The following is a 27,292-nucleotide window of genomic DNA, read 5'->3' as shown; positions in this document are numbered from 1 at the left end:
GGGGGCTCCTGGGCTGGCCTCACAGCCCCTTCCTGCTGCAGCTCCGGGGTGGGCCGCACAGGAGCCTTCGCGCTGCTCTACGCGGCTGTGCAGGAGGTGGAGGCTGGAAGTGGGATCCCTGAGCTGCCTCGGCTGGTGCGGCGCATGCGGCAGCAGAGGAAACACATGCTGCAGGAGAAGGTGAGGGCCCAGGCGGGAGCTGGGATGGGCCCTCCATCCTGGGTGACGGGCCCTGCCCGGCTGACCGGGCCCAATGCGCCCCTGCAGCTGCATCTCAGGTTCTGCCATGAGGCGGTGGTGAAACACGTGGAGCAGGTCCTGCAGCGCCACGGCATGCCCCTTCCGTGCAAGCCCTCGGCTGGCACCAGTGTCACCCAGAAGGTGAGGGAGGGAGCCCCTGGGGGCTGCTGGGACTGACACTGCCTCGTGGACTCCATCTTCACCCACTCTCGTCTCCTCAGAATCACCTTCCTCAGGACTCCCAGGACCTGGTTCTCGGTGGGGATGTGCCCATCAGCTCCATCCAGGCCACTATCGCCAAGCTCAGCATCCGGCCTCCTGGGGGCTTGGATTTCCCGGCTGCCGGCCTGCCAGGCCCTGTAGAGCCCCCAGGCCTGCCGCCACCCAGCCTCCCAGAGTCCACCCAGCTCCCATCCTCCTCCCCACCCCCTCTCTCTTCACCCCTGCCTGAGGCCCCTCCGCCTGAGGAGGAGCAGCCAGTACCTGAGGTCCCCAGCCTGGGGCCCCCCTCCTCCTCCCTGGAGCTGCTGGCCTCCCTAACTCCTGAGGCCTTCTCTCTGGACAGCTCCTTGAGAGGAAAGCAGCGGATGAGCAAGCAGAACTTTCTGCAGGCCCATAACGGGCAGGGTCTGCGGGCTGCCCGGCCCACTGATGACCCCCTCAGCCTTCTGGATCCACTCTGGACACTCAACAAGACCTGAACAGGGTTTGCCTGCCTTGCACTACGTTGTCTCCCATGCCAGTCTGCCCCTCTTGAGGTGGGGCCTAGTCTTACTCCCATTCCTGCTGCCTTCAGCCCTGCCTGGCCCAGCCCACAGCTCTACAGGGTAGAGATGCATCACGGGTCTTGGGTCAGGTTCTGCTCCTTTGTGGGACCTGACATTTTCAGCTCTTTGCTGTGGAATAAACAAACCTGTTCTGTGGCCAGTGTCTCTGCTCAGCGCTGCTCCCCGGGAGGTGGGGGGCTGGGCCCCAGCAGCACCACCTTTAGTGAGTGTGGAGGTGGAGGGGGTCACCTTGGTTTCCACACCTCTGAAGTGGTTAGGCAAGATGGCCTCTAGAGCTGGCTTGCTAAACTTCCCCAGCCTGTAAACTCTTCCTCTGACCTGTATGGCTTCTGGCAGGAGCTGCTCTGAGCTGAGAAAGGTCTAACCAAGTGCTGCACTTTAGGCACCGGGAGGGTGTAAATGACGCCAGAGCTCATCCAGGGGAAGACGCAAGTGGCTCACAAAGCCCTTGGCTGATGTGATTTTTAAAAAAATGTTTAATATTACAGTCACGAGGCAGGACAGGACAGTTCAGAGGCAGCTTCCCAAACATTCAGCTCTTTCCCCAGTCCAGGTCCAGCACATTGCCCCACAGAGCACCCCAGCCAGACGGGCAGGGAGGCCCACCCTCAGTCCAGCTTCTCCAGCACAGAGGGCACGTATACTAGGCTGAGCTCGCTGCCAAAGTTGCAGACAATGGCAGCATTGTCCAGCACCAGGATCTGGCGGGCCGGCTGGGCCTCACTGTTCTTCCCCAGGTAGACTGTCTGTAACAGGTCCCCGTAGTTTAGGTCCCAAAAGGAAACACAGCCCTGGCCGCCGGTCACCAGCAGGTTGTCTGAGATGACACCCAAGCTTGCACCACAGCCCAGGTCCTGGAGGCAAGGACAGGACAGGCTCGGTGTCTTGAATCCTTCCCTAAAATACCGAGAATCCCGTGGCCCCGCACATGCCTACCTGCTGAATGGAGTAGAGCCTGATGCCTGTGCTGCGGTCCCAGATGCTGATGAGGTCATCTAGGCCACTACTGATGACACAGGAGGTGGTACAGGTGAGGGAGGTGACATCCCCACGGTGAGCGAACATGTGGCTGACCCGGCTGCCAGTCAGCACATCCCACAGGCAGATGGCCCCATCTTGTCCTCCACTGGCCAGCACCATGGTCTAAGGGAACAGGCACAGGAGAGCTGGTCACTGTGGTGAAACATCTCTGTCCACAAGGGTGGCTTAGTGCCCTGGTGGGTGGGAGGCCTCACTCTGCTTCACAGAGGCCCTTGGGGACCAGCTCCCAGGAGTCAGAAACAAGGGCTATGGGCCTGGCTTGGTACCCCGCACCCCACCCACGGCCCTCACCTGGTCAATGTACACAGTCGTGATGGCCCCTGAGTGGCCTTGCAGGGTGAAGAGGCAGCACGAGTCCTCCAGACGGTACACCTGGGGCAGGAACAGGTAGCAGATTCTGGTCTCTCTGGGATTTTCCAAATCACTCTTTGGCCAGGAATTCCCTTTCACAGTTCATCCAGGACACCTCCAGCCACTCCCTGACTGACCCCATGTGCTCCCCACCCCCTGTGCTGGGCCACCCCAGTGCCCAAGAGATGGTGCCAACACTTACTCTCAGTGTGTGGTCCTGGCTCCCAGTCACGAGGCGCCCGGCAGCTGCCTTCAGGGCTGTGATGGGCTTCTGGTGTGCACAGGGCACCGTGTGGGTCAGGTGACAAGCCACTGCATCACTGCTGCTGTACACAGGGGATGTGGGGGAACTGCCCCGCCCCGGGGCCCCTGGGGATAACAGGCCAAGTGAGGGATCTCCGAGAAGACACCCTGCAGGCAGCCCCTCTGCTCCACCCACCAGGTGCAGGCACCAGCCCAGCCCAGGTCCCCTGACCTCGGAACTGCAAGGGGCTGAGGGCAGTGTGAGTCTCCAAGGAGAAGAAATCAAGGGAACCGTTGAGCCGGGCAGCCACAATCCTGGAAGAGAAGAGCGGCTGTCAGGTGGCTCTCCCTCAGAGCCCCCAGCTTTGGGGCTGAGCACCGCAGGCCCTTGACAGGACCGTCCCACTGGCTCTGGGAACAGTGGAGCCATGAGGGACTGTGGCCAAGAGGGAAGCACAGGTGCTGGGGACCAGGTTGCAACTCCAATTATTAACCTCTGTGCCTCAGAGTCTTCATCTGTGAAATGGGAACAACTGTACCCACCTCACAGCGTGGTCATGAGGAGTAAATGAGCTAGTGTGTGTAAAGTGGTACCTGGGGAACATCATGTAAGACTGGAAATTAAAAACAAACAACGGGTATGGTCAGTCCCCCTCCACAGCCTGGAGCTAAAGGAAAGGCTTCACGGGAGGAGAAATAGGACGTAAGGTGGGGCCCCTATGTTTTAGAGCCACAGAAGGTGTTGCTGTCTCCATCATAGAAAAGCAGCTTCGACCCAAGCACCACCTGCTCCATTTCCTTTTTCCACAAAGAAATAAAGATTATTCTCCACTGCCCCTGATTCCTAGGCACAGGATGATGGGCAGAGATGGAGACATTTGCCCTGTGGCCCCAAAGCTTTGAAGTGAGTGGGGTTCCAAGTCTTACTCCAGCAAAGGGCAATGCACATCTTCACCTCTGCCCATAATCTGAAGGATCTATGGCAGAGATGGGGAAGGCACAGCACAGGGGTGGAGGGAGAGACCATGGAACTTTGTGGGTTGAGCTGAGATATGTGGGCTTTCCCTAAAATTCAAAAAAAAAAAACAGCAGGGGAGAATTTCCAAGCGTGGAGAACCCAGTGAACTTGGCCAGACTGCAGGGTAGGATGTTAGCTAAATAAGCCCTGAGCAAGAAGCCTGGCAATGGCAGGAATGACAGCAGCAGCCAACAGAAACTGAGAGGTAAGAGCAAGGGGTATCCCCACCCCGAGAAAATGAGGCTCCAGCTTTAGCTTAGACGGTGGGGCCACAAACGGTCAGGGACCCTGCAAGGAAGAGCCAGCATGGGTCAGGCAGGTGAAGCGTTCAGCAAAGGCACCTAGTCATGGGTGAGGCCCAGGTTTCTCAGCCCAGAGGTGGAAGCTCAAGCCTGAGAAGCCAGGAATCCTCCTCTCCCAGGGAGTGTGTGATCGAGCCCCGGGAACACCCAGCCAACAGCCGTGCTGAGGAGGGAGGCGAGGACAGTGTCCAGCATCAAAGGGGAAGAAAAGACGGTTCTTCTGAAAATGCATTTTTCTGGAACTGAAAACCCAAGATACCTAGAAAGATCAGTATTGACAGGCTACCTAGAGCAACTCTGACTTCAGAAGGGTGAGGAGAACTGCTCACTCTCCATGTGCCAGGCCCTATTCTAAGTGCTTCCTACCTGTTAACTCTTGGAGCTGTCACCCCCCCACTGAGGTGGACTACCTGCTGTTCACAGGTGTGGGGCTTGGCACCGAGTAGGGAAGTCAAGTAACACACCAGTGAAGGGGAAGCAGGGCTCAAGCCTCACTGTGCTGGGCTGGGCTGTCTAGGGTTGAGGCAGGCGTCCTAGCCAGCACTCGCACCTTTTGTCCAGGAAGACGAGGGCCGTGATGCCCGAGGAGACCTCCTCGCTGCTGCAGCGCAGAGTGCCCTCGATGGCGTCCCACACCTGCAGGCCCAGAGGCTGTGAGCACCTGCGAGCTAGGAGGGCCCACAAACCCCCTGCACAGACGTCCCCTCTGCCCACCTCCAGCCGGCCACTGCTCCGCCCCACCACGATGAGGCTGCCCTGCAGCTCCAGGCTCCAGATGGAGCCATCTGCGCTGGGGGCCCAGGCGAGGGAAGGGGAGCCCTTCTCGGGAGGAAAGCCCCCCTCGTCCTCAGGGGCCTGGGGCAGCGTGGGCCCGGGCGAGGGTGGGCGCAGGGCTGGTGTGTGGACGGGAGCCATTCCCTCCTCCTGGTACAGTCGCTGCACCAGGTGGCTGAAGTCATAGCCTGGGGAGGCCTGAGCACGGCGGCAGCCCGCCCGGTACCGGGGCTCGGGCTGAGCGGGCTCTAGGAGCTGTGGCTGCGCTGAGAAGTTGGTGTCGATCAAGCAGGTGAGGTCCGGCTGGTCCCCGAAGAGGGAAGTTGGCGGAGGGCCCCGGGGACGATGCCGTAGTGGAGGACTGTCCCCAGGCTCCTCTGGGCCACCCTTCCCACCGTCCGACAGCCGTTCCCAGCTCTCCTGAGCCTCCAACACGCTGCCAACACCACTGTCCTGGCGCTGCCTGCTGGGGGGTGGGGAGGGTGGGGTGAGGACAGTGGGGCACAGATGCAGGGCAGGGCATGGGTGGGAGGTGGGGGGGTACCTACCCCGGGTGTGGGATGCGAGTGAGGCAGTCTCCAGTCTGCGCGTCCCACACACACACGTGGCCTGCCAGGCAACAGCTCACCAGCAGCATCCCGTCGCTGGCCAGACACTCGATGTCCTGCGGGAGCACAGCATGGACATGGGCACGGGCGCTGGTGTCTGTGCGGCCCAGGCCTCAGGCGCCCCCAGCTCCCGCCCGCGCTCACCATGAGGTGCCCGCGCAGCACCAGGGGCACAATCTCTGTCTCGGGTGGCGCGTAGCCGTAGTCATCGCAGGGCAGCTCCCCACGCCGCCGCCGCCCGGGCCCCGAGCCGGGTTGCCCGTAGTTGCGAGGGCAGAGCACGCGGTATAGGCAGAGCAGCAGCAGCACGAGGACGATGCCCGAGGCCAAGCCGAGTGCTGCCACCCTGCGCCGGGCGGAGCCTGGTGAGGCGTGCCCCATCCCCCCCCACCCCGTCCCTGCCGGCTGCCCCCCTCCCTCGTGGGCCTTACTTGTACAGGGTGATGTCTCTGTGCGCCTGCGCCGTGCCTGGCCCCTTGGGGCCGGCCTCCCAGAGCCCACCCTGCCCAGGCCGCGGCGGGGGCCAGGCACTGCGGCCGTCCTGAGGGTGCCGCCCCTCCAGGGCCTCCCTCGGGTTCAGGCGGAGCGTGACTGGGATGACAGGCAGCAGGCTGATGTACCTGGGGCCGGGCAGCGGGCAGCCTCAGCAGAGATGCCCTCGGAAGGGACCCCCCCCTCCTGCTGCTGCCCCAGTCCCCCTCTCTGCTCTTCATACGGGACTCAGCTCAACCTGCCAGGCTCCAAGCACACCCTCTCAGGGCAGTCTTCCCAGCATGGGCTGGGGCAGCAGAGGTAACGTCCCTCCCCAGCTCAGCTCTGGCACCCCAACCTTGCTCTGTCACAGAAACCGGCAGCCAAGCCATCACTGCCATGTCTGTCACCCATTCTGGCTCAGAGTGGGTGGAAATGAGTGAGGTGGATCTCATTCTGGCCAAGTGGCTGACAGCAACCTATGACTCCCCAGAGCAGGGCCCCGGGCTACTCTTAGGTTGTGGATGCTTGGAGCCCTGGCTCCTACTTCACAACCTTAGGGGTGTTTATTTGAAAGGAAATGCAGAATTCAAACCAGAGGGTCTCCCTCCTAAAGGGAAGGGATGCTCTGGGGACAGTGAGCTGACATCACCAGGTGGGGAGGTGGAACCTGGCACAGCCCAACTCACCTCTTGGCCAGTGTGATGTTGTAGTAGCTGAAGAGCGTTGGCCAGTGGCGGAAGGACAACTTCCTCCAAAGTTCCTCATCCTCAGTCCCCCAGGTTACCTCTGGGGCTGGGCTATCATGGATGCCCTCAGCTGGAGCCCCAGGCTCGGGCAGCTCCCCTGGCAATGTCTGGTTCTCGGGTAACTTAGAGGCACCAGGTGGGAAGATGGAGAAGGCGGGGTCCGGGTGGCTGGCAGGCAGCACACCACTAGGCACAGGCATGGAAGCCAGGGCGCCCTCGCCCAGAGGGCTCTGCTCTGTCACCTGGGCAGTGAGGTATGTGCGCAGCCCTGCTGGGTCTGTGTACACCAGGATGCCAATCCAGACAACGGTGCCAGCCTGCAGTGGGGCATCGGGTGCTCAGCAGGACCTCTGGGAGGAACGGACAGCCCCAACCTGTCCTACCCTCCTGCCTTCCCAAGTCCTCCCACTATGACTGAGGGCCAACTGCCCCCAGAGGGACCTAGTTCCCTTTCCATGGTCGGGGTTTGGGACTCCTGGCCTGGAAACAGAGGTGCACCCTTAGGTTTGTTACAGAACTTTCCCATCTCCAAACCCCATCTCAGCTTGGGCCAGAAAGCTGCTACTTTTCCCATGGTCAGCATGGCCAGAGGGACCAGCTGCATGACCTGCTCCATGGACACCAAGGGTCCTAGTCCTCAGAGGGCCTCAGCCTTGCTGCCGTCTCACTTCAACTCCTTAGGAGAGGCCCACTGACCAGAGGCCAGCCCTGCTCCTTCTCCCCTCTGCCCAGCCCAGCATTTTCTGATGCCTGCACAGTGAACCCTGACTCAGGCAACCACAGTGGCTCTATCCCAGAGCACCCCGTCCTGGGTCACCCTGGGGAGATGACTCCTCTCCCTGACAACCTCGGCTACCTCTCCAAAGATAGGCTTATCACCCCAGAAATCACCAGGGTCTGGGCAGGAGGGCAGAGTGGGTGGCTTCCCAAAGCCAGGCTTCAAGAGGCCATGAAGGCCTGAGGGGCACCCCCCACCTCCAAGGCAAATGCAAAATGCAAGACGGACTTGAGCGCTAGCCCTCGGGCAGGGGTGGCAGGTACCATGATGAGGCGCTGTGCCAGGCGGGTTCGGGCCAGGAAGTAGACGACACGCAGCCTCTTGGGGAGCCGCAGGTTTCGGAAGGAGGACGGTTGCAGTGTGATGGTGTGGGGTGTGGACGGCCGCACAGCCAGCTGCCGCTCGAAGCGTGCTGGCCGCCCCGCCGGCTTAGCTGGGGGCAGGCAGGCCTCAGGAGGCAGCCGCTTGTTCAGGTCCGCTAGCTGTTGGGGGTGCAGTGGTCAGGGCCCAAAGCTGCTGTCCGGAGGCTGTCCGCAGGGGGCTGCTGCCCTGCCCGAGGCCTGCCCCTCTCTCACCCAGAGATCCCCTGAGCACAGCCAGGGATGCGGAGGAGGTGGGTGGGCAGGGCTCAGCCCAGTCCTACCTCCATCCGGCGAATGTCAATGGACAGGACAGTGGTGAAAAACAACATCTGAAGGAAGAAGTCAGACACCAGGCCCACGACGGCAAAAAGACAGAACTCCTGGAATTAAGCAGATGAGGGGACAATGACCTCACGGCCCAGCACCCAGAGAACCAGTTCCGTGCCTGCAGGCACCTCGGAACCTGTAGGGCAGTTTCAGGCAAGGCACAGCAGAGAGAAAGGAAAGAGATGCTGGTAGTTCTAGAAATCTGGGAGCGGCCAAGGAGGATAATGCAGCAGCTCCCTCCCTCCCCACAAGGGGGCAGCAGAGACCTCCCCCCCAACCCCCACACCTTTACCCAGAGAAGGCTGATGCCCGAACTTGGAGGTGAGGTGCCTTGACCCAACTTGGAAGGTTCTTTTTTTTTTTTTGCCGTACGCGGGCCTCTCACTGCTGTGGCCCCTCCCGCCGCGGAGCACAGCCTCCGGACGCGCAGGGTCTGTGTACGGCCCAGCCGCTCCGTGGCATGTGGGATCCTCCCGGACCAGGGCACGAACCCGTGTCCCCTGCATCGGCAGGCGGACTCTCAACCACTGCGCCACCAGGGAAGCCCCAACTTGGAAAGTTCTGAGCCCCACCAGCCTGCTACCCAAAAAGCCCTCCCTGACTGAGCCCCTGGCCCTGCTCACGTGCCATGGACCAACACCTACCTAGAGCCCAGGCCTGGCCTGGTTTGGGGGCTCTCAGAAATATTCCTGGCCAGTGACCACACTGGACCAATGAAAGGAAGGAAAGAGCTCAGGGGGGAATTAATCCTGCCCTGAAACTGAAAAGGGGTGGTCTCTCTGCTCCCCAAGCCCTGTGGATAGATGGAGTTTTCTCAGATTTAAGTTTTTCTCCCCTGCCCTTGTTGCGACCTCTGGCACATCACCATGGCTTCTACTCAAATGTGGGGTGAAACGAAGGATGGAGCACATGATGGCACCGTGGTCATGTCAGCTCTAATGTCCCAAGGCTGCCCGCATCCTGCAGACGCCCTCTGGCAGGGGTGGGAGCCTGAGGCCCCTGTGGCCTCAGCTCATCCCCAAACCTCAGCAGGCCTGCATGCTGTGGGGGAAGGACAGGGAGGGGATGGCTCTTCACTCCCTTCACACAACTTGTCCTGGAACCGGCAGTAACAGTCTGGGCTTCTGACTCAGTGTGGGTTCACCCCCACCTCTGCTCACAGCCTCACAGCTGGGCCAGGGCTCTGGGCAATGGCCAGTGGCCCTCCCAGGGTGCAGGCCATGTGTTCAGAGGCTGCAGGGGTGGGTCAGGGCTCGGGTCAGGAAAGGCAGGAAGGGCCCGGTTCAGGGGCCCCAGCGTGTTCTAAGAACTGGGAAACGAGGTCTGACTGGACTGCACAGTGGGCAGCCAGCCTCTGCTGCACCCACCAAGCCCCCTCCTGCCACTTGGGTGAATGAGAGACAGGCAGCGAGGGGCAAGGACAGGGTCAAAGGCAGAGGCTGCCAGGCTAGGAGCTCAATCCCGTGGCCCATCCTCGGCTCACTGAGTCCTCCTCCTGAACCAGCTATGCCAGGACCACCCTGTGCACGGTACGGTGACAGCCATCTTGCCAGCAGAGGGCCCACCTCATAGGTGAGGGTGGCAGTGTAGAGGGGGTGTGCCCCGCACAGCTGGGGAAACAGCAGCTGGCTCCATGCTCACCTAAGCTACAGCCCTGGAGGGGGCCTTACCTGGATGGCAGGCACAAGGGTAAAGTAGCCAATGAGAATGATGCCCAGCTCTGTGGCCATGTTCTTCATGATGGACCAGCTCTCATTGCTTAGGCCTGCAGAGGATGACAACAGGACCATGGGGCCAGCACGTGACCGCTGTCCACTACGTGTCTGCACACAACCACATGGGGAGCCTTCTAAGGCAGCCATTCCACCAAAGCGCCCCAACCCTCAGGACCCTGCCAGTGCCCGGGCTCCAAGGTGCTGCTGTCACAGCTGCTGCAGGGAAGGAGGGTTTGGAGGGTCCAGGGGAGAGCTACAACCATCAGAGGAAGGGAGAAGCAGGGTGTGAGTTGAGCAAACCCAAGAGGAGAGCCAAGTGACCCCAAAGCTGGCACATCCAGCCTCACATGCTGTCCTCGTCGGGTGTGCATGGTCTGTCTGCACGTGGGAGAATGGCTCGAGAGACAGAGGAGGTCACTGTGTGCTACTACCTCAGCCCCTCCCTGGGCCCCAGACTATCACATAGTCTCATGTTTAAAGCTGAGCACCTAGTGGACAGCGGCCATTTCCCCTAGTCTCCTCAGAACCCTACATCTAGTGCAGAGCCTGGCCTCTCACAGAAGCTCACAAAGGTTTGCTGATTGAACAGCCTGCCCCCAGCCCTGCTCCCACAGATAGGGGGTGAGGAGGACGAGGAGGTGCAAGAGCTCAGACCTCCAGGCTCCTTTCTCGCTTTCGCCAGAACCCCAGATCCCCAGCTCCTGCCACGGAGGCCACAGGGGGCTTTCCTGACAGCTGTGGAGGCAGCGTCTCTGAGGTGACCAGCTTCAGGGGCCTGGGCCTCATGTGATGGAGTGAGGCAGAAGGAGAAAAGACCAGGTGCCAGCCTGACGAAGGGTCAAACATATAAGCCCCGCAGCAGAGTCTGGTTTACTTTCTGACTGACACATGAACCAGGACGAAGCACGGCCTGGTGACTCCACGGTTCCTCAGGGCTCATGCTAACAAGCTGCCATGTGACGCTGGAGGCCACAGCAAGGGAGGCTCCTGGGCTCCCTGTTTCCTCAGCCGGAAGAGGTAGCACAGCCCCCCTCCCCTGCCCTAGTGCACCCCGCACTCCCCACCTGTTACCTTGGGCGATGCGCAGCTTCACCTCGAGGTCCACCGGGGTGGAGACCACTGACTTGGTGAGCACCAACACGTTCTCGAGCCCAATGACCACCACAAGGTAGGGGAAAATTTCACTGGGGACAGAGAGGGAGAGGGTGAGCAGAGCGCTGAGGAGGGCCCCCGACACACAGCTGGTTCTCAACGGGTTTGGGTCCCGGGGGGCTGTGGGGTTGGCACCCTACAGTGGGGGCTGCTGAGCGACTCGCACAGCACAAGACTGACCCCCGTCCCAGAAGGGCCTCTGCACAGCTCTCAGCTTTCAGGCAGGCTTCAAAGCCGTGCGGGGAGAGAGCGACCACCCCCATCTCCATCCATTCAGCACGGCGGAGAGAGGCCCCTGGGCTGCCCAGCTGCCAGAGCACAGCTCTCGGGGCCTCCCCACACCAGACTTCCACATTGGCCAGAGACCACCCAGCCAAGTCATCAGGACTAAATGGAAGGGGGATGAGACCAGCCTAAAGCCCTACTCGCCTCTGTGGAGAAGCTGTGTTTGGAGACGAGCAATTGTTTCTAAAGAAAATTCTCCTAGCTCTCTGAGACCAGAGGCTCCCACTACCAGTAACGGTCTATGAGGGTAGTCTAGGCACAAAGAACACCAGCCGAGGCAAACCTCACTGGGGTCTCCACTGTAGAGCAGTAGAAGTGGGGGGCTCTGAGGGCAGAGCAGACAGCTCTGGCGGGAGGGGGTGTTTAGCACCATCACCTTTAGGAAAGGAAGTTCTGTGAGCAAGGAAGGTAACAAAACACAAAATCACTGTTCCTGAGACCAGTCTGACAAGCCAAGGCAGGGCACAGGCCAACTGGCAGTACTAACGGACAGGCAGGTGGGGCCCAGCAGAGCTGAGGAGACTGAAGCCCGAGGACACACCCAGGGAAGGGTTTTCAGACCACGTTTCAGAGAGAAATGGCAGGGAAAGCAAACCGTGGAAAGGTGACAAATTAGAATGTGTTTATGTCCTATGTCTTTTAAAAAGCTCACTCTAACGTTACCTATTTTATTAGGCATTTAAATGTTTTAATAGTAAGAAAGGAAGAAATGTACCTTCTCTGTCACACCCATCTATGGCTTAAGCCATCAAGAAGCAATTTGCACGTGTATACATAATATACAAATACACACATACAAATCCATATACCCTATACACACACACAATACATACCCATATATATATATATGCATAAACACACACATATGCATATATAAATATCTACCCCATATACACACACAGAAATATACACACGAACATACACACACACACATAACTATATATGTATTATATGTAAATATAGATATACTTTGTATATACATATGTATGAACACAAATCAGATAACTTAAAAGAGGAAAAAAATGTACCTCTTAAATGCCAAAATAACCATGTGAGAATACGGGGTAACAGCAAGTGTCCAGTGCAGGGCAGGCCAAGTGCCCAGAGGTGCAAGGTCCTCCGGCCTGCGGTCCCACCCTGCCACCCAGTGGAGCCTGCTCGGGACCTACCCGCCGTTGAGGGTGGGCGTCAGGCCGAAGAGTGTGCAGAGCCCCACCGACATGAGCAGCGAGCTAAGCACTGTGACCACGGCGGCCAGAGCCAGCCCCCACTTGGACTTGACCATGTCGATCTTGCCTGGAGGGCAGAGAGGGTACATCAGGATAGCATCTCCCCAGAGCCTGGCACACACAGGCCCTTCTAAACTGAGCTCCTAGGAGGGGAGCATGCCCTGACAGTTGAGGAAGGGAAGGCCCCGGTTTGACCAAAGAAGGTGTACACTTCCCAGTCGCAGGGGCATAGTGTGTCCTTTGGGAACCCTTACCCAAGATGGGACTTTTCTTGAGAAGTAAGAGGAGCCCTGGACCCACCCGAGCCCCTGAGACTCTGTGGGGGTGGTGAAGCCCCAGTTTTTGTAACCACCAAGCACGTTCTACATCTCTGCCTGGGCCACCTGCACAGGCAGGGAAGGGGGTGATCTGGAAATGCCCGTATTAGCTCAGACAAAGCCCCAGCCTCCTTGCCGTGGACCTACGCGTGGAGAAGTAGATGTAGGCAAACAAGATGATGTAGGTGGTCACAAGGGGGATGAGCTCAGCGATGCCAATCTCCTCCTTGAAGTGCACGTGGACCAGGCTCTCTGCCCGAAGGCTGCAGTTGGGGCTGGGGTGCAGGAGCATCAGGCGGGCCCGCAGGCTGCCCAGAAACCTGGTCATGGAGTGGGGTCGGGTAGATGGACTGTACCTCTTGGTCCAGGGGACAAAGACAATCCCTGAAAGGAAGGTCTGTCGGGGCTTCCCTCCTCCCCCTGTGTTGGAGGGAGCTTCTCTGTAGTGTCTAACCTTCCCTCCAGTCTCCAGGGTGGGGTGGGGGTGGGGGGTTGGAAGAATTAAAACGTTGGCAAAGGTGTCTCAGGACCTCCCCCTCAGCACCCCATTCCCAACCGATCACCCCACTCCGACTGCCAAAGGCCCAGAACAGCCAATCAGCAGCATCCTACGGGCCCTTGCTGGGAGCTATCTGCAGCAGTCTTCTGGGAAGGTTCTGAGGTCACATGGGGCTCAGTAGTAACCAGCTGAGGACCCCTACCCTAGGCTCAAGAGAGACCACTGGAGGCACCAGGACACTGAATGTGCCAGCCCTGCCTTCGTCCCTATTCTTTTTTTTTTGGCCATGCAGTGCAGAATGCAGGATCTTAGTTCCCCGACCAGGGATCAAACCCATGCCACCCCCGCCCCTGGAATTGGGAGTGTGGAGTCTTAACCACTGGACCACCAGGGAAGTCCCAGCGTCCCTTATTCTTTTTTTTTTTTATTCTTAACCAGCTGTCAGGTCATCCCACTCAAGTGTCAGCAGACAGCACCCTTCAGCCTAAGGGATATCAACATTTCTACAGGAGGCCTGAGAACTCCAAGTTCCCAGGGGGCATTCTGGACACTCTAACCAGAACAAGTACTAGTCAAAGCCTCCTGTCATTCCACAGCCCCGTCAGGAGCCCTGAGCGTTGATGGCCTTACTTGGCATCATAGTGCTGGAAGACCAGGGTGATGGTATACGAGACCAGCCTCTTCCTGGTGTAAAGGCTCACTCCGCTGTACTTTCCAGGGACACCGAACAGCAAGTCTGCAGACAGAACGCAGCAGGTGCTGACAAAGGAATGGCAGCTACTGTAGAGACACCAGGACCCCTCTCCACCCCCATCTTTGGAAACTAGGGGTAACCCCTGATCTGCCAGAGCAGCCATCAAAGAGGACGTGGTGACCAACAGGCCCTCTGGCGGGTTCTCAAGGAACCTGCCCTGGGGGTACCTTTGAGCGTGGCCGAGGTCTGCAGGGTTTTAGGTTCGTGCTGATGGATGGTTCCGATGATGTCAGGATCAGCATGGAAGTGTTCCCGGTCATTCTGCCAGAAGTTCCCAGGGGACAGCAGCAGGCATCCGTGCTCGGGTAGGAGGTTCCGGAGCTTCCTGAGGCCTGGCAGCAGGTCGGTCACCTGCAGGCATACCTCCTCCAGGCTCCTGGTCCCGGAGCTGTGTGGGAGACAGGACGAGGCACCTGCTGTGTCTGCTAGCACAGGATAGGCCCACTGCACTTACGAGGTCTCCTCCGTCATCAGGCTCCCAGATGCCTGGTATATCAAAGAGCCTGAGGACCAGGGCAGCAGGGGCGGTTCTTCCAGGTGGTCAACAACCAAACCATGTGGCTGTCTGACCTTCAAAGTGCATGTGGACCCCAAAAGCCCATCACCTCCGAGGAGAGGCAAGATCTGGGAGTGTGCACAGCCCCACTCACTAGAATACCTTGGCCAGTTCAGCAGGCAGAGGGGATAGGGTGAAAATCAAGGGCTTTGTCTTGTTCACCAAAATGCCTGTCAAAGCCCTCAGCTAACTAAAACCCAGCAGTGAGGCAGCTTACAAAGATAGCACACTCCAGAGAATCACTGGTGGGTGGGGATTTCAGAAGTGTACCCCCAGGGACAGCTTGTTTCTTGTCAGCATGGCCACCACCATGAGATTCACATCTCACAACCCCCAGGCAGTGGCCCTCTGGGTCAGGAGTCAAACAGACGTCAGCTTGTCACAGGGTTGGCCCAGGGGATACCTAGTCTGTCTGAGACCTGGCAACGAAGCTCAGGGCTCTACCTGTGCCATCTGCACAGGTCCAAGGGGAACACAGCCACAGTGGACCCACAAGCATGCTGAGAAAAGCAAAGCGAGCCCACCCACCTCTTTCTCACTTGTTCACCTTCCACAGAGCTGGCTGGCTCAATGGACTTACACTGAGGGCTGCTCCCTCCCTTCAATACAGAGCTGGATCAGGGAGGCTGCGGTCCAGGGAGGGATACCTGTCTCTCAGCACATGGTTCCGGATCTCCTCCACCAGCTGGAATGCCCGGGAAAGAGGTGAGCGGAACACATCTACTGCCAGGAGGTTCTTGTGCCAGGGAGATACTGAAGACTTCACAAATATCTGCTGGATATAAGCCACCGGGGCACCCACGTACTACAGAAGAAATGGGGGAGGGTTAGAAAGGTCAGCTCAGCACAAGAGGGAGAAACATGGCCCGTACTCAGGAAGGATTTACTGAGCACCCACTACGGGCAAAGCAATGTGGGGCCAACAGGACAGGCCTTCAAAAATGAAGATGTCCAAAGGGACTTCTTACCACTTAATGGACCACTTTCCTACACATTTTCCAATAGAATAGGGGTTGCCAAACTATGGCCACAGGCCATAAATTGAGCCTGGCACCTGTTTTTCTAAATAAAGTTTTCCTGGAACACAGCCATACCCACCCCATTCTGCACTGTTCCGCTTTCATGCAACAATGAGAAGTGAGTGTTCACGACAGATGACATGACCCACAAAACCTAAACAAAACCTGTACTCTCTAGCCCTTGATGCAAAATGCCTGCTGACCCTGCAATAGGCCATAAGCTCCCCAAAGGGTGTGGCCTATCTTGCCGATCCTGGTTTGGCCACTTGCAGGTCACTGGTTTTTGAAGCTCAACAGACCCAGTTCTAAATCTCTACTCTCCAACTGTATGGCCTTGGAAATGTTTTTGACTTCTCTGGATTTTAACTTCCTCAGTGAAAGGGAGATAATGACATTCACCCTGCAGCATCACTACGGTCTGCGCACAAGCACACGCACGCGCGCACACACACACAAACAGCGCATGCAGAGACTTAAGTGCCGATGGAAACACTAACAATAACAGATGTGGCACATCGTCTCACTGACCCCCAAAACAGTCCTATGAGAAGCAAAGTGACTCTCTAGGGTTCCAGGACTCAAGAAGGATGGTGTGAGGATGCAAACCCAGGTCTCCTCGTTGAACACACTTTTCTCACTAGAACCTGCCATCTATCCTTAAAGAGCTAATATGCACTTAAGTGACAAAAGTGACACACATGTAATAGGCGAGGAATGACTTCCAGCGACGGATGTGTCAAGGAGCACCCCCAAAACAAGGTACTGGACTAGCTGCAGCAGAGTTATGGCCGGAGAGGAGCTGACTGGAGGCACGAGGTGGGGAAGGGTTGGTGGAAGAGGGGCAGTGAGGGCCTCTGAGGAGCAGCCTGGACAGCATAGAGGAGTCCTGGCAGGTAATAACGGAACTCACAGCAAAAATGAGAGGTGGCCAGGATGACACCTGACTGAGCTGTCTGGATTTTAACCAGTTGACAAACAAAAGCTCCTGACTATCTCTGAGAGGGAGGGGCAACCTGACAAAGCAGTGCTCTGGAGACCCCCCTAAAGTTAGGCTGTCATCCACCCAGAGACAGGGATGGTGTGCCCACAGGCGTGAGGCACTGTGAAGAGCAGGCTGGAGGAGCCGGGCCTGGCCAAGGGACGAGGGGACTGTCCTGAAGCCCGTGCTGCAATCAGGAACTCTGAAGGGCAGGTGTGTAGATGAAAGGAAGCCCATCTAGCCACTCAGTGATGCCATACTCCAGGCTATGGCACGAGCAAGGGTTAAGATGCTGATCACACACAGCAAGTTAACATCTCCTGGGCCCCTGAGCCCCTGGGCGCAAAGGAACAACCCCAGGTATCCATCTGAGCCTTTGTGAAGTGTGTATTTATGGAAGGCTCTGGGGAGAGAAGTGCTCACCCACTTAGTCTTCTGCAGCAGACTCAGCCCACTAGAAGCTGCCAGGAGGTAGAGAGGTTCCTAGACAGAACTGACTGCCAAAGGTCCTGACCCAAACATCAGCTCATCGACTCAACACACTACACAGGCCTGAGTGTGGACGGAGCTGCCCAGAGACCCACAGCTCTACAAGGAGAGCGATACCCAGGGGATCATCCTCAAACTCTGTGAAGGACACAGCACATCACCCAGGTAGAGCTGGCACCGTGGAGCCTCCAGATCCAGGTCTGTTCCCACTGGACACAAGGCTGTGACTCCGCACGTACCATCTCCTCTGCCCATGGCCCTCGTCATATACTCCACCCCCACCCTTAGGCCCACTGAGCCAGTGCAACTGAACCTCTGGTTTCCAGGCAGGACAGCTTCTTGGCCCTCCAGTCCAAATCCAGCCCCCTTCCCACCCAGGACCATCCAGGCCACCATTTCAACAAAGTAACAATGAACATACTTCAGAACCAGAGTTCTCGTTCCGGGCTCTAGGGATGGCTCCAGGAGTTCTATGAGCACCCTGCTTAACTCATATTTCTTCTCAAAAGTGTATCTATTATTATCGCTGTCATCATTTTTAGGGGAGAGGATCCATGGTTTTCATCAGATTTTCATAAGAATATGTAACCCCTATGCCCCAGACACCTCTTTTCCCTTTGACCTTCCACCAGCCCTGGGTAAAATCCACTGCTCATTTGTTTTCGTTCCTCAGCTGGTAAGCCTTACCAGACAAAAACCACGTAGAAGAGAGCCTACGGCACAGCCACGCTCTCCGGCCTTGGCTGGACCTCCCTCTGCTGGCCGGCTCTTATTCACCTCCCCAATTTCCAACTGAACTTTCCAAGCAGCTATTCCACATCTGTCCAGCTCTTTTCAAGATCTTGGGTCAGTCATTTAATATGACTGTGTCAAACTCATCGTCCAATATATGTACCCTCAAACTCCCTCTTCTGGGCATCAAAATTTTCTTATGGTGGTTTATTTACAGGCATGAGCCTAACTCTTGTCATTCACTATCTTAGTTTGGGTTCCCCCAGCAGCAGGCCCTTAGACAAGTAGTTTCCTTGGGAGGTGGAGGAAACACAGGGAGGGGAGTAGGTACAGGAGCAGCGAAGGGAAGGCAGCCCACAAAGGGTGTGCTACTGAGCAAGCATCCTCTGTGGATAACTGGATTTAGCTGAGTTATCCCACATAAAGGAAGACAGCTGAGGTTACATACCAACTCCTACAGTTACTGGTTGAGGGCTGCTCCTAGGGGGTGCGAATTCTCCAGCACCTCAGGCCTTCTGTACCAGAGATCCTTTGACAAATGAGATGTGGATACTGGTGGCTGGAAAGCAGGCAGGCACGAAAATGGTAGCAGGAGATGTGGGCAGGGCCTACCACTCACTGTGCTGGGCCCTATCATAATCCCTACTTGATACTCAAGTAAGAAACAGACATGGAAACAGAGACAACACGAGGTATCCTAAGTGGGTGATGGAGAAAGCCTAAGGGCCAGTGGAGTAAAGATGCCCCTGAGTACAGAGGGAGGAGTGCTCACTAGATGGAGGCTTCTAACATGGCCCCAGTAATCTCCACCTCCTGGCGCTCATGCCCAAGTATAATCCCCCTTGAGAGTGGGCTGGACCTAGTGACTTGCTTCTGACAAACAGAATATAGCGAAAGTGATGAGCTCTGATTTCTGAGATTAGGTTACAAAAGACTATGACCCTTAAGGCCATTATGCTAAGTGAAATAAACCAGGCACGAAAAGACAAATACCATATGATTCCACTTACATGAGGTACCTAAAGTCAAATTCATAGTGTCAGAAAGCAGAATGGTGGTTAGCAGGGGCTGGGAAAGGGGGAATGCGGAGCTACTGTTTAATGGTGCAGAGTTTCTGTTTTACAAGATGAAGAGTTATGAAGATGGATGGTGGTAATGACTGTACAATAATGTGAATGTATTTAATACCACTGAACAGCACACTTAAAAATGGTTAAGAGAGGGAATGCCCTGGTGGTCCTGTGGTTAGGACTCAGCACTTTCACTGCTGAGGCCAGGGTTCAATCTCTGGTCGGGGAACTAAGATCCCACAAGCCACATGGCACAGCCAAAAAAACAAACAAACAAACAAACAAAAAACAGTTAAGAGAGTAAATTTTATGTTGTGTGTATTTTGCCACAATTTTTTTTTTAATGGAAGGAAAAATCAGACTACGAGTCCTCCTCTGCCCCCCTCCTTTAGAGCCACCACTCTGATGAAGTCAGCCATATCCATGTGGCAAGGAACTGAGGGGCTTTCAGCCAACACCCAATGAGGGACAAGAGTCCCTCAGTTCAACAGCCTGCAAGAAACCTGCTTCCAGCTCACTGTCTGAGCGAGCTTGGAAGCAGATTCTCTCCAGTCAGGCTTTGAGATAACTGCAGCCTTGGCTGACACCTTGATTGCAGTTTGTAAGAGACCCTGAGCTAGAGGACCCAGATAAGAAAACCAAGTCTCAGAGAGATTAATAGGATATGCCCAAGGACACACAGCTGATAGGCAGCAGACCAGGATTAAAGCCCAGGGCCGCCTAATTCCCAAGCTGGTATATTCTACCGGCCTGGGTAGTTCTGAACTATGTGAGTTCCCATGGAGAACAGGACATAGATGGAAAGGCCCAGCACAAGGAGTGCAGGAGGGGAGCTGAGGTCTTGAGGACCTGTGGGGTCCCTGACCAGGGCTCCCTGGAAACCTTGCGTTCAGGCTCAGGCTACCACCAAGCCCTGCAGTGCTGGGCCGGAAGCCCAGCCACCTCTGTGGACACGGCAGGTAGGTCTTGGTGTGAGGTTCAGGTTTCCATGGTGACCTGGTCTAGGGGAGCCAGGCCAGTGCAGGACACCTCAAGTTTGCTGTTTTAAACACAATCCTTCCTTCACATTTAGAGAAAGCAAGCTAGAGCTCCAGGTATTTCACCTTTACACTGACACACCCAGGGGCTCCCTTTACAACACCATACAGAGGACTCCCATTACTCAGCTCTTCTGGAAAACAGGGCTCCGGCTCCTTATTCTCCAGCCCTGGATAGGTGAGGGGGTGGGGTGTGGTGGGAAGGGCAGGCTCAGGGGACACGCCAGGGTTAAATTCTAGCTCCACCCCTGGCTGTGTGCCTTGGACAAGGGTCTCTACACTCTCCAAGCCTCGGTCCCTTACTTACTGAGGGAAATGGGAATAAACTCTCAGACCTCAGCAGATCGCTGTGAGGACCAAACAAAAGAACACACGAAACCATTTAGTAAGGTGTCTGGCCAAATACATGTTAGTTATATCTATTTGTATCATTATGTCTTAAAACTCTTAAAATTGGTTTGGCATCCCTTTAAAATCAATCTCTCCTCCACTTTCTTGTCCCCTCACCCTCCCTCCTAGGCACGGTCAACTCAGTCTCCAAGTTTCTCTAAGTTCAATTAGATTGACCTTCTTACCACCACTTTCATCATGTCATTGCCTCTAAGGGAATGGCTTTCTACTGCCCAGAGAATTCATTTAAACTCCAGAGCCCAAGATTTAACTTGGTCCCACCTAACTTATCCCCTATCAAGCTCCAAGAAAAATGCCTCACTTCAGACTACCTGTCTCCTAAATAAGCCGTGCTTATTCAACAAGTCATTCAAAAGAAAAAAACCCTTTCTTAAGCATATACTATGTGCAAAAGGTTGGATAAATTTGAATGAAACATGACTGCAACTAGGTCACACTACAGTTCACAAGGAGAAACAGAGCACACATCTGCAAGACACCTGGGGAAGGCTTCCTGGAGAGCGTGATGTGAACTAAGGAGTAAAAGATAAGGAGTGCATGCCCAGTGCACTCAGAGGGCAGTCCAAGCATGTGAACCTCTGTTCTTCTGCCCTCTGCTCCGACCAGATCTAATCAATGACAATGACAGCCAGAAACATTTATCGAATGCAAATGATGGGCCAGGCACTGACCTAACTTTTGCATTCTTTCACTTAATCCTATGGCAATGTATAATGCAGGTATAATTATTATCCCCACTTTATGAATGTGGAAACTAAGGTACACAGGTGTTACATAACCTGCCCAAGGTCACATGCCTGTGAAATAGAAAGTCACCTTTCTGCTTTGCTCTGGTCTTCCTCTGGTAAAAACATCCCTCCTTCCAGAGGGAACTGTCCTCCCCTACCCCACAAGATGACTGATCAGTGACTCCAACACAGGGCAGACCTAACTCCTGAGCACAAGGACCCAGTAGAGTTGATTAGAGTCCTTTCTGGAGGACACAGAAAGGTCCAACTGCAGGGTGCAGACACCACCCCACTCGGGGGAACACTTCAGCAAAAGGGGAGAAAGAGGACTATATACTATATAGAGACACCTCCAGCATACAGAAAGAATTACAGTTCAATAAAACGAAATCCAAACAGCTCAATTCAAAACGGGCAGAACACTGAAACACTTCACAAAGGAAGGTATGCAAATACAATAAGCACTTGACAGTAGTCATCTGGAAAATGCAAATTAAAAACACATCTAGATTGTTCCATACTTCTATTAGAAAGGCTTAAAGAAAACTCAAACAAACCTGACAGTACCAAGAACTTTACAGTACAAAGACTGAACTTTAATGTATGGAAATTTAAAAAATAATTTAGGAGGCTGACAGATGTGAAAAGAATGACACTTTACCTCTGTAGTGTTCCTTCCAAAAACCCATAACCCCAGTCTAATCTAGAGAAAAATAAGCAAATCCCACTTGAGGAACACTCCTCAAAACTGTCCAGATCGGGACTTCCCTGGTGGTCCAGTGGCTCAGAATCTGCCTTCCAATGTAGGGGACACGGGTTCGAGCCCTGGTTGGGGAACTAAGATCCCACATGCTGCAGGGCTACTGAGCTCGTGCGCCTCAACTAAAGGGCCTGCAGGACTTCCCTGGTAGCACAGTGGTTAAGAATCTGCCCGTCAATGCAGGGGACATGGCTTCGAGCCCTGGTCTGGGAAGATCCCACGTGCCGTGGAGCAACTAAGCCCGTGTGCCACAACTACTGAGCTTGCATTCTAGAGCCCGCGAGCCACAACTACTGAGCCGGCACCACAACTACTGAGCCCACGTGCCACAACTACTGAAGCCCACGTGCTCTAGGGCCCACGTGTTGCAACTACTGTAGCCTGTGCACCTACAGCCCATGCTCCGCGACAAGAGAAGACACCTCAATGAGAAGCCCATGCACCGCAATGAAGAGTAGCCCCCCACTCACCACAATGAGAGAAAGCCCATGCACAGCAACGAAGACCCAACACAGCCAAAAATTAATAAAATTTTAAAATAAGTAAATAAATAAAGAGCCTGTGTGCCATGAACTACAGAGCCCACATACTCTGGAGCCCAAGCGCCACAACTAGAGAGAGAAAACCCACACACCACAACTAAAGAGAAGCCCACACAACGCAACAACAAAAAAAAAGATCCTGCATGCCACAATGAAGACCTGACGCAGCCAAAAATAAAAACTAATTAATTAATTAAATAAATATAATATAAAATAAAATACTTATTTACAAAAAAAAAACTGTCCAGGTCATTGAGAACAAGGAAAGTCTGAGAAACTATCACTAAGGAAAAGTAAGGAAACCAGATTTCCTTAGCTTGTACCTATGTTCTTTTTCTCTCCCAAGATCCCATCCAAGATACCATGTTATATTTAGTTGTCCTGTCTCTTGAGGCTTCTCTTGTCTGTGACAGTTTCTCAGACTTTTTTTTTTTTTTGGCTGCATTGGGTGTTTGTTGTTGCACATGGGCTTCCTCTAGTTGCAGCGAGTGGGGGTTACTCTTCGTTGTACACAGGCACCTCACTGCAGTGGCTTCTCTTGTTGTGGAGCACAGGCTCTAGGTGCGCAGGCTTCAGTAGTTGCAGCATGTGGGCTCAGTAGTTGTGGTTCTTGGGCTCTACAGCACAGGCTCAGTAGTTGTGGTGCATGGACTTATTTGCTCCGCTGCATGTGGGATCTTCCTGGACCAGGGCTAGAACCCGTGTCCCCTGCATTGGCAGGTGGATTCTTAACCACTGCACCACCAGGGAAGTGCTTAGACTCTTTTCTTGATGACTTTGACAGTCTTGAGGAGTGCTAGTCAGGAACTGTGTAGACCATCCCTCAATTGGGACTCGTCTGAAGTTCTTCTCATGATTAGACTGGGGTTATGGGTTTTTGGAAGGAAGACCACAGAGGTAAAGCACCCTTCTTGTCACACATCAAGGGTACATACCATCAACCTGATTTATCACTGTTGATGTTGACCCTCATCACCTTGCTCAGGTTCTCCACTGTAAAGAGACTCTTTTCTCCCCTCTCCACACGGTACTCTTTGGAAGAAAGTCACTATGCACAGTCCACAATTAAGGAAGAAGGATTATATTACACCTCCCTGAGGGCAGAGTAGCTACCTATATATATATTTTTTTTTTAATACAATGATTACTTTTTACTGCATTTTTAAAAATTAATTTATTCTATTTTATTTATTTTTGGCTGCATTGGGTCTTTGTTGCTGCACACGGGCTTTCTCTAGTTGCAGCAAGCGGGGGCTACTCTTCGTTGTGGTGTGCAGGCTTCTCATTATGGTGGCTTCTCTTGCTGCGGAGCACAGGCTCTAGGCGCACGGGCTCAGTAGTTGTGGCTCATGGGCTCTAGAGCGCAGGTTCAATAGTTGTGGCACACGGGCTTAGCTGCTCTGCGGCATGTGGGATCTTCCTGGACCAGGGATTGAACCTGTGTCCCCTGCACTGGCAGGTAGATTCTTAACCACTGCGCCACCGGGGAAGCCCAGCTACATAAATTTAGAATTTTTGCCCAGATTTGTCTATTTTCGTTCACTGATTTATTCAATCATATGGACTCAGACATTTATTTTACACTGTGGGTTATAATCCAATACTACTTTACTTATTTTTTTGCAAAATGTATTTTATTTTCCAGCATTGGCCATTTGGAGCTCTTTCAGTTGGCTCCTGTTTCCCTTTGACATATGCTAAATTTATTTTAAACTGGTATCTTTGTCTTCTCCTCCCAAGCACACTAGATCTCCTCCGGAGCAGTGAGGCTCAAGATCATTCTGCCAGGCACATTGCAGACGTGCAATAAACATGTGCTGAATAAAGGAATGAACAGGGGAAGGAAGGACATTTTGGTTCCTTGGTGTGAGCAATAGACGCCCAGTGCCTGAGCATCCTAATTTTCCTTGGGAAACCATCCTCCCTCATCCTCAGCCTGGTGATGAAGACCATCCTCCCTCATCCTCAGCCTGGTGATGAAGACAATCAGGTGATGAAGTCAGTCAACAAAGCACCTCCCTCGGCCACAGGGTTTGGGGTGGGGACAGGCAGGGAACCCCATTCAGAGCCAAGCGGGCACCCTCTCATCCTCCACTGGATTGGATATTGCAAGAACATGGGACTGAATCTGCTGCAGCCTCTGTTAGGGAGACAACAGTGAGCTGATCCAGACAGGGCAGAGCTGAGAGGTAGCCTCCTTCTGAGGCCTAAACCATGCTGCCCTTGAGTAAGCCCTGCCTGTGGCTGTGAGTTATATGACCCAAAAAACGCCCTTTTCACTTACTCTGGTTTGGGTTGTGTTTCCTGTTCCTTATAATTAAAGCAACCCTTAGAATTCCTATATTGTTGACCTTTATTTTTATGACCAACAGTCAATGGAGGTGAGATAACTGAGCACTGAGCTGCATGACACCAGGTTGACTGTACCAGGGCCTGGGTCTCCTTCTCAACCTTTCAGGGGCTGGGGACCCCAATCAGAAAGAGAAAAAAGGGACAATCTTGTAATTCCTGAACCCTCAAGTTATTTTGTACACCTGCTTACTATCACCATCCCAGGCCAAAGACGGAACACTAAGGAAGTTTAAAGGGCTCACAAACAAGTAAACCCTAACAGCTGTACCATGAAACATCTATTCTGTACCATCCGGTCCACTGAACTCCACTAGTCACAAAACATTCACAAACACAGATGACCCTGTTGTGACCAGGAACCATCAGCTCCATTATGTGGTAAAACTGCATGAAGAGGTTAATGGAGGCAAAAGGCTTGATCCAGTAAGGTCCCATAGTGAGCCAAGGGTCAAGCTGAGACATGAAGCCACAGAACTGGTTTCTGCCACATCTGACCTTCATGGGCAGAGTACCATTGAGCCTGATTGTGTACTTCCTCTTGATACCATGCGTAGTTGTAACACATACCTATCTTACCAGATATGTCTCTATTTCAGCAACATTAGAGCACAGCTTATAACAAGTTACCTGGCTGCTATATTACCCGAAAAGAAAATGGGAAGGAATGTGCAATCACTGTCAGAGAGTGCCCTGAGCTTGGTTTTGTTCCTCAACAACAGACTCAGCAAGCCCAGCACCAATCCATGGGACCAGAGCACAACACATGAGGGAAGAACACTTCATCCATACCTGGCAGGTAAAAGTCTTAGAGACGAACTAATCACTCTTAGAAGATTTCCAAATAATGAGTCCAGAGTTCTGGTGGGTTAAGTCCTGCACCTCAGACGCTCAACTGGAAAGATTGTTTCTTCCTCGTTTACGTTAGTGCTCAGCTCAGAGACAGTCAGCTGAGAACAGTATGATTCAGAAGAAGCAGTGGGTTCAGGTCAGGAGGTCTGGAGTTCTAATCCAGTGCTGACCCCATGAAAACTAAGTTTAAACTGAGGCACATCATCACTCTGGGCCCCAGCTTCCTTAACTGCAAAAGGGATAAACAAAACGTGCACGTTTTACCTGACTGGATTGTGAGGATAAAACAGGACCTAGCAGATTTGAAAAAATTAGGTGCACTGCAAATATTAAATGGTGTTGGGACTCTGATGATAAAACATTCTCTAGGGATGCTCAGTGGTTCCCCTAACTACCTTGCACAAGGAGACGGCCTGTTTGCCAGGGCACTGCCTGGCACCTGTGCATGGTGTGTGAGCAGCCTACATATGAACCCAGACCCAGCTGTCCACAGCTACAGCAACCACAATCCCCAGCTTTTCTAGGACACACTTCTTTCTATGTAGTTTGGTGTTTCCTTTCAAAACAGGAATGTATAACTAGATGTATTAAATGTATAACTGAATATTTTCTGTGCCTTTATAAAACTATTCAAGTATATGTATTCACACATCAGAAGCTGACTACCCTCACTCGCTCACAGAACCCCTGCCTCAGCCAGTCTGCACCCAACGCCCAGGGCTCTCCTCAGCGATACACTGAGCACCTACCCACTCTGGCTGCTCATTAGGCTCTTCTGGCTTGTGGTCAGAGGCCACAGGCGGGGGCGAGTAATCCTTCACAGGAGTGGTGAATTCCACGGGTCCTGTTCCTGGCAACGGGAGTTTCAGCAGTGGGTAGCTGGGATGAACAAAAAGGAGAGAAGAGTTAGGACACGATGGCAGGTAGAAGCTGTGCTGAGGTAACAGTGACGCAGGAACCACTGCAGTTGCACTAAATTCTCCATGCTAGGAGAACTGTACAAATGTACAAAATATTAGTCATAAAACTTCAGAGCTAGGAGAAAACTCAGAAGCCTCTAAATCAGAATTTTTCAAACTCCCTTTTAGTCACAGGAAGCCCAATGCATAAACTACTTTACGAAGTAGTTTACTGGTTGAATATTTTTGGAGATGTAATAAAGGCAAGATACTACACAAACTTCTGGCCAAATTAGACATAAGACAACAAGAAAAAACTGGGGAGGGACTTCCCTGCTGGTCCAGTGGTTAAGACTCTGTGCTTCCACTGCAGGGGGTACGGGTTCGATCCCTGGTTGGGAAGTTCTACATGCCGTGCGGTGCAGCCAAAAAAAAAACAACAAAAAAAAAACTGGGGAAACAAAAGAATCCTGATTCAGACTGCTGAGCAAATTGCTCGAATTTAAAGGGACAGACCATGGAAACTGTGCATAACACACTGAGGGTGTGGTTTACACTAGATCAGGCTGAACAGAAGTCAATGGACCCACCACATGCAAAGGAAAAAGCTTGACCTAACATCAAAAAGTTGGCAAATGGATGTGCTTTTGTTTCAGGTTTCACTTCTTTTAAAACTTTTTCTTCAGGACTTCCCTGGTGGTCCAGTGGTTAAGACTCCACGCTTCCACTGAAGGGGGGGAAGTTTTGATCCCTGGTCGGGCAAGTTCCGCATGTGGCATGGTGCAGGGGAAAAAAAAAAAAAATTGTACTACATAAAAGTTAATTCTCAGTTTTAAATAAAACTGAGAATTAACTTTTATGTAGTA

The 27,292-nt window shown here is 53.9% G+C and overlaps 2 protein-coding genes across 4 annotated transcripts in view; one reads left to right on the top strand and one right to left on the bottom strand.

Annotated features, from left to right (window-relative positions):
• The window catches only part of PTPN23 (protein tyrosine phosphatase non-receptor type 23), a 37,764-nt gene extending 36,601 nt beyond the window's left edge, over positions 1-1,163 (top strand). Inside the window, exons 23-25 of the mRNA XM_032648318.1 lie at positions 42-180; positions 268-381; positions 462-1,163. Of these exons, the coding sequence (XP_032504209.1) occupies positions 42-180; positions 268-381; positions 462-941 (733 nt within the window). The 3' untranslated portion in view covers positions 942-1,163. The remainder of the gene's footprint in view (positions 1-41; positions 181-267; positions 382-461) is intronic.
• Positions 1,164-1,486: 323 nt separating this feature from the next.
• Positions 1,487-27,292, bottom strand: part of SCAP (SREBF chaperone) — an 89,954-nt gene continuing 64,148 nt past the window's right edge. The window contains exons 3-23 of one of the 3 annotated variants that reach the window (XM_032648320.1): positions 26,277-26,406; positions 15,207-15,364; positions 14,171-14,391; positions 13,880-13,985; positions 12,898-13,070; positions 12,374-12,500; positions 10,839-10,951; positions 9,723-9,817; positions 8,007-8,105; positions 7,627-7,845; positions 6,526-6,902; positions 5,797-5,985; positions 5,510-5,711; positions 5,306-5,421; positions 4,698-5,223; positions 4,534-4,619; positions 2,896-2,978; positions 2,623-2,789; positions 2,361-2,441; positions 1,965-2,171; positions 1,487-1,882 (exon numbers count right to left, since the gene is read on the bottom strand). In XM_032648320.1, the coding sequence (XP_032504211.1) occupies positions 1,637-1,882; positions 1,965-2,171; positions 2,361-2,441; positions 2,623-2,789; positions 2,896-2,978; positions 4,534-4,619; positions 4,698-5,223; positions 5,306-5,421; positions 5,510-5,711; positions 5,797-5,985; positions 6,526-6,902; positions 7,627-7,845; positions 8,007-8,105; positions 9,723-9,817; positions 10,839-10,951; positions 12,374-12,500; positions 12,898-13,070; positions 13,880-13,985; positions 14,171-14,391; positions 15,207-15,364; positions 26,277-26,406 (3,721 nt within the window). In that variant the 3' untranslated portion in view covers positions 1,487-1,636. Of the gene's footprint in view, positions 1,883-1,964; positions 2,172-2,360; positions 2,442-2,622; positions 2,790-2,895; positions 2,979-4,533; positions 5,224-5,305; positions 5,422-5,509; positions 5,712-5,796; positions 5,986-6,525; positions 6,903-7,626; positions 7,846-8,006; positions 8,106-9,722; positions 9,818-10,838; positions 10,952-12,373; positions 12,501-12,897; positions 13,071-13,879; positions 13,986-14,170; positions 14,392-15,206; positions 15,365-26,276; positions 26,407-27,292 lie in introns of all 3 variants that reach the window. The other 2 variants (XM_032648321.1, XM_032648319.1) reach the window with 2 other exon arrangements.

The sequence above is a fragment of the Phocoena sinus genome, chromosome 11 (genome assembly GCF_008692025.1).
Source record: "Phocoena sinus isolate mPhoSin1 chromosome 11, mPhoSin1.pri, whole genome shotgun sequence".
NCBI lineage: Eukaryota > Metazoa > Chordata > Mammalia > Artiodactyla > Phocoenidae > Phocoena > Phocoena sinus.
The sequence above is the reverse complement of the archived record's forward strand: the minus strand, read 5'-3'. Positions and strand labels throughout refer to the sequence as shown.